Source organism: Oryx dammah, unplaced genomic scaffold (genome assembly GCF_014754425.2).
Source record: "Oryx dammah isolate SB20612 unplaced genomic scaffold, SCBI_Odam_1.1 HiC_scaffold_17, whole genome shotgun sequence".
Classification (NCBI taxonomy): Eukaryota; Metazoa; Chordata; class Mammalia; order Artiodactyla; family Bovidae; genus Oryx; species Oryx dammah.
The window spans coordinates 60257052-60263768 of record NW_024070201.1 but is presented as its reverse complement, the minus strand read 5'-3'; the positions used below and the strand labels follow the sequence as shown (position 1 = coordinate 60263768).

Genomic DNA, 6717 nt, shown 5'->3' with positions numbered 1-6717 from the left:
GCAGATTTCCATTGTCAGCCTGTTTCAACAGTGATTTCACTGAAGTATATTCAAAAGTAGATTTCTTATACAAGATTCCCTGAAAGCCGCTGCCTTTCTCAAACAGGCCCTCTCCCTTTTCTGTCTCCCTCCCCTTTGCACAAGAGGCATCATTTCCCATTGAACCACTACAGCTGTTCCATTTGAATCTCGCTTTCTGTGTGGTTGTGGATGGTTGGAGGGTGGAGGGGGGGTGTTGCATGTCAAGGAATAATGAGCACAGACACATCAACAGACAACAACAAAGCGGACTGTGACTGGCCGGTGGGAGTTAAAGGCCTTCAGTCATTGGCAGCTTAAGCCAAACATTCCCAAATCTATGAAGCAGGGCCCATTGTTGGTCAGTTGTTATTTGCAATGAAGCACAGATCTGATCATGTTTAAAGTGGCGGCACGCAGGGCAGGAGTGCTTGAGCCTAAGCAAAGGATGGAAAAAAATGAGCCTTTGTTGGGTGAAAGAGGCCTGTCTGAGACTTTTATTTCTGTCTGTTCTGTGTAACATATAAGTCAATATGGATAAGTTTTCTTCTGCACGCTTCAGTCAAAGGCTGGGGGTCTGGCAGTCTAGATTAAATGCCTGCACAGGCAAAACCCTCTGGGGACAAAGACACACGTCCACTGAATTGTACTCTGCTCTTTTTTGGTTTTGTTTTTAACCCCTGAAGGCAAACAATCAGAAATAGAGAAATTAATTGGAGGCTTAAAAAAAAAAATCTTCTAGTTCAACATCTAGTTAAAGAATATACTTGTGAACAGATAATTGTGATTGATCTCTCTGGCATGCTTTATATTAATAATTTTATTCCACCAGACTTGCTGCACAGAGATATGCTGACTGCCGTTTTTATACGTGTGTATGCAGTTTGATCCCGTCTGTGTTGCATGTGTGTACACTTCTGCAGAGGAGCACGTACACATATGCACTGTTGGTACACCTGTGCAGATATTTCCCCCTCTTGACATTTTGCCACCTGCATTCCCGGAGGAACATGTGCTGGGGGAAATGTCGGAGGAGGGCTGTGTGTGAGTGCGTGTGGTGGCTGCTGGCTGCCTCAGCTCCTCACTGCAAGAAGGGATGGTTTCCAACTGACTATGATTTGGGCCAGGGTCAGGCTGCTGGTCCTGGCCCACAGCTCTGCTGTGCAGGAAGCAGAGACTTTGGAGAACTGGCTGTGCCATTTGGGTGCAGGAGGTGGAGACAGGAGAAGGGGAGTGTTGTGGAGCAGGGGAGCTGCCTGTGTGCACTTAGGCACGTATACGCTCCTCAGAGGGTCAAGCTTGCCAGGGCACAGTGGCTCCGCAGCCTGGTTTAGTCTGATGCAGCCGCTCAGCTGTAGATGCCCTCTGGTCCAGCAGGATGGGTCGGCTGCCTTGCCTTCTGCCCTCACCCTAGGGAGATGAGCTGTCCTTTTGAATGGAGTTCCAGGCACACCCCTGGGGACCGCATGGCAAGCACAGTGTGGAAGCTGTGCCCAGAGGTGGCCTTTTACTCATTCTTGGAATACCTTTTATTTATTTATTGATAGGTATATTTATATATTTATGAATGGGAACTCTTCAGGGATGCCTTGAGGCCATCCTCCAGGATGGTGGCCATCTATTTGTGATGTCCTTGGTAGAATCACAAGATTTTTCTCCAGACTTGACTGACTTAGGGAGACCAGGTAAACAGAATTTGAGCTGAATATTTGAGTAAGAACATTCAAATTACTCTGAGTAAACAAATGCTTTTTATCGTAATGAATTCTCAGAATATCCCTCCTTCCCCACCCCAAAGCTGTGCCTCCTCTTAAATGGAAACTGGCTTTTGGTATGGCTCACATAATCATTTCTTCTTCCTTTTAAAGAAAAATCACTACTAGGTTTCCTAAGAGTCATTCATACAGTATTATTCCAAGATTCAGCTTTGTTTTGTGAATTTTTGTCATTTTAGGATGGTGTCCATATTTTGCTTATTTCTTTTTGCTCTGGGCCTTAATGTAAACAAGATTTTTTTTAAAAAGGGTTTTCCTCTTTGTATAATGTTTGGCTCACCAAGGCCAAACACAAATTTTTCCTTTTTCTGTCCTTCAAGAATAAACCTCAACTGTTTCTTATTAAAGCACCCCCTTTTTTTTATGGCCTTGGTTCTGAATGACTTCACTGCTCAGTTTTAAAGTTCAAAGTGTAAGTATTTAGGGTTAGTATTGCTTAAATTTGGTGGTGTTGATGGTGACTATCTTTGGAAAGTATTAACATGATGCTTTAGAAATGACGTTCATAAGGGGCTTAAACAAATGAACAGGGCTCTCAACTTTTGCTTTGTATGCGCATGTGTGTGTTTGGTTCTTTAAAAGATAGACAGGGAATTGATTGCAGAGTGTTGCTTCCTTTTGAAGTAGTTTTATTTTGTCTAGTGTTAGTATGTGCAGATCCTGGAGGTGGAGATAAAGAATAAATGGAAAAGTGGAAATTTGGTGGCTACTAAAAAGAAATTGAAGAGGTCTTAGAACCCCAGCACCTGAGCAGACTCTAGCAGTCAAAATATTTACCTCATGTTAAAGAAAGGCAAATCTAGCGTAAGAAATGAATACCATAGAGGGTTTAGAAGTTTTAGAAACACTTAGAAGATATGAGGACATTTCAAATACTGTTTGACATTGTTAACTTAAATATCTTTGAGACAACCTGATAATTGAAAAATAGAATCTGTTAATAGTGTACATTTCATAATATATCAAAATCATTTGTGTACCTACAGTAGCATTATTGAAGACCAGTATTTTAATGTAGTAAGTTATTAGCATATGGATAACTGACAAGTTTCCAGAAAGAAAGAAAACACATGTTTAGAGTGGATTTTTATCAGAGGAAAATGAAAATATACATCCCTCTCCAGAAGCTTATTTTAACAAAGCCTGCCTAGTGAATCAGAACACCAAAGCACTTGGATCTGATTTTTGGAAAGCCCAGGTACTATTATTGTTCAGAATGCACTTTTACTGAGTTTTAAAAGTTTCTTTTTTATTTAAAACAAGGGTTCAAACATGCACATTCAATTTTTATAGTATTTATCTATTTGCAAGGCATATATTAACTAGTAATTGGCCGTTAATTTTATAGTTGTGTTAGCTAAGGTAGTAAATCAATGACCTGCTAAGTATTTTTGACAAGCAATTTTCATATTTGATGACCTCATATTTCCTTTTTGGAGTCAAATGCTATGTAATTGTCCTGTTGTGTGTCTGTATAAAATGAATCACAACATGGTAAGGAAAAGGTTAGACTTATTAAAATAATAACCCTACTAAAATATTCACTTTATTCATATTGTTCATAATGCTTTCAAAGGACATAGTAAAGCTTTTGTGGAGAATCTGCATATTATTTATCATCTATGGACTAAACTGATTTTTTTGAAGTTGCTTTAAATTTTAAAAGCACCGTTCCTTAATATAAAAGCCCTTTAATTTAAACTGACAGATCAATTCTTAAACTTTATTTTGAAAAGAAAATGGGGAAGAATTTGTGTCTTTCGAATTAAAAGAAGTGAAAAAAATAAACCAGACATCCTAAAAAAATAGAAGAAACCTGATTTTCAGTACTAATGAGATAGCGGGTGACAAAATAGTTGTCTTTTTGATTTCGATCACAAAAAATAAACTGGTAGTGACAGGATATGATGGAGAGATTTGACATCCTAGCAAATCACTGTCATTGATTCAATTATTCTAATTCTGAATAAAAGCTGTATACAGTATGTGTTTATGCTACAGTGGGTTTTTTTTAAGTGACTGACATTCATCATATTGGTTAGACAGTTTTAAAAACCTAGTCTTTGTTTTCTGCAATGTTGTCAAGAACAAATAAAGTATAATTTGTGGAATATTAAAAGCAAACTGCTTAAAAGTACTAGATATAACTGCTTCAAGATAGTCTAATATATTTGGAAATGTATTTAGAAAATTCAGTTTCTCCTAACAGATATTAAACAGCTTTCTAAAAACTGAGAATCTTACACAGGATGTGTTTATGCTACAGTGGTTTACTTGCATATTACTTAAATATGCAAGTTACTTTTAAACTTTTACTTTTTGTCTATTTGTCAAAAGCTTTGAGAACATGGAACTATGATTCAAAAAACTGGTGTTTCCTATGAGAACTAGTTCAATATATTATATATCCCCAAAGACAGGTTTATATGGTTATAAACGTACACATCTACCAATGTTCATAATTAACAAAGGGTTTTACCTGATGCAATAGAAATTTGAGTTACCTTCAGTTTTATACTGTCTCAGACCTATGTTTTGTAAAAATCTCTCGCCAAGCTTCCATACATGTTTTTCCCCAGTATCCTAGCATTCATGTAGCTGTCAGTTCGAATTTCAATCCTGAATTATGTCTACTGACATAATTTCATAGTGTGGACTCTGTTTAAACAGAGACCATCTCTTTCTTTGTCTAAGTTTTCTATTACTCAAGTTCTTTATTAAATACTGTGGTAGACTATTTTTAATGGATTCTTCATCCCAAAATATTATCTTCATCAATTTCATAATAGGATACGTAAATGCAAGTTAATTTTATTTTAGTCTTCATATAGTAGCAAAGTTTTTATCTCATAAAAACATTTTTGATGAGAGGTGTCTTTTTCAGAAATGAGAAAAATATGTTTTTCACAGTTTTGAATTTCATAATGTTTTATATGCTACCTGCTGTAACATGCACTTTGCTGTGAACCAAGTGCCTTATATACACATACACTTAATGACCACTGTAAGGCATCCTGAATTTCGCATATTTTATTTGCTTTTATTTAAAAATAAAATTCTTTACTAGATATGGCATAAAACAAAATTTTAAAGTGAAAGTATTTCTGCTGTACTATTTCTGTATAAAAAGTTGGTTATAATAATGAAGAATGGTGGCCTCATTTTGCAATCCTAACTGTATTTTTCAAGGATTGGAGGGTCACATCGTTAAGAAAAATATTTACATAAGCTATTAGCAATCATAATTAGGGTGTCACAGAATTCTGCAGGCAATGACTAAGGAGGAGTCACTAGAAGTCCAGGTGCTTCTTGCCTCCGGCCGTCATGCCACAGCCTGGGCCCAGCAGCTTGGCGGATTCTGCCAGATCCTGTTTGCTTGAGCGGCTCACAGTGTCTGACAAGTCTGGAGGCAAATGTAGTCGCTATGGCAGATTTCAGGGGAAGGAAAGAAAGAAGGAAAAAAAATTAATTTTGCTTTTGCCAGCACTCTTCAGAATACAATATTATGCTCTGTTGACCAGCATTTAGTCTTGCATATAAAATTCCTGCTAAAACAATTCTTCAGATTAAAGCCCAATATAATGACATCCTATTCCTACTAGATTTTACAAATCGTAGCCATTACAGAAACTGGACCAGGAATCTTAGTGGCATATTTCCAGAGTCCAGACCTAAATGTATTAAGATTTTTCTTATTTAGGTAGAAATGAAAACACGGTAAGTGCACAAATAAAAACATAATAGAAAAATATCACATAATAATGGCAGGGTTGTTTTTTAGCTATTTTTTTCCCCTTAGAGCTCCAAGATGGTATTTTCAATTGAATGTAGTTTTTCAGCAATTATGGATTCCTGCAAATGCCTGTTTTCCTTTGTCTATTAAGTTGACCTGATGATTTTTTATTTCAAGGCTATACCTTCTTTAAGGAACTTAACCATTTTCATAGACATATGTCATATTGACATAAGGAAAAAAATGATACCAATTAAAGAGTCAATATTTTTCATATGCTCAGACAGGTCAGCAAAACATCTACTGTAGGTCTTGGTAAGTCTGTTTCTATGCATGATGTTGGGTCATGTTTTCAAAAGCATAGTGTAGCTTTGAACATCTCCCCTTCCTATCTGTCTGCAGATACAGGTTGATTTAAGGAGACCCAGTAATTAATCATAATTACAGAACAGTTATTGTAATTAGGGAGAAATACTCACATTTCATAATAAACTTTTTGGTTTTTCAAAAGGATCTCTATCAAGTTCCTTTAATTATCATTGCTCCCAGACCACATGATTTGTTTCATAAAAATCCAAACTCAAAGGAACATGTTTGTTGTGTGAGGCAGAGTGGTTGTGGGAACCTAAAGGTAAGCAGGGCAGGATGGGGTCATCCCCTGATGACTAAGCAAAGCCTTGACGAGGTGAACTGACCTGGAGACAACCCATCTGAAACCCTTCATTTGAAAACACCCTTGGATATGAAAAAAATCAAGAAGAGAAGGGAAAAAAACACTTTTTTTGGGTCAAAATATTGTGATACACTAGCATATGTTCTGGCTAGTTTCTTTCCTGATAAAAGGCTTGTTTATTGTCATGTAAACACAAGCTGTGTGCAAGGATCAAAACATTTTAAAACATTAAAAATAATTTATGAAAATATTCTTCCTTGATTTCAGTTTGCTGATTCATATATATCTAGGATGAAAGACTATTATATAGATATATGATCAACAAAGATGTCAGGGAGATCCAGAAAAATATAATATCCCTACAGTAATATAAATACAGTGTTATTCATCTGTATCCTTAGCACTCAGCCTGTCACTTATTAAGTCATTAAATGTCTATTTCTTAAATAATAAAAAAAGAATTCAAAGAAAGACATATCTGTTTCTTTGTTTTAAATAATTCTTTCATTTCTTCATAC

General features: G+C 36.4%; 1 protein-coding gene across 1 annotated transcript in view; it reads right to left on the bottom strand.

The window, feature by feature from the left end:
- Positions 1–2157: 2157 nt before the first annotated feature.
- ELP4 (elongator acetyltransferase complex subunit 4) overlaps positions 2158–6717 on the bottom strand; it is a 245967-nt gene continuing 241407 nt past the window's right edge. Inside the window, exon 10 of the mRNA XM_040258946.1 lies at positions 2158–5215. Within this exon, the coding sequence (XP_040114880.1) occupies positions 5084–5215 (132 nt within the window). The 3' untranslated portion in view covers positions 2158–5083. The remainder of the gene's footprint in view (positions 5216–6717) is intronic.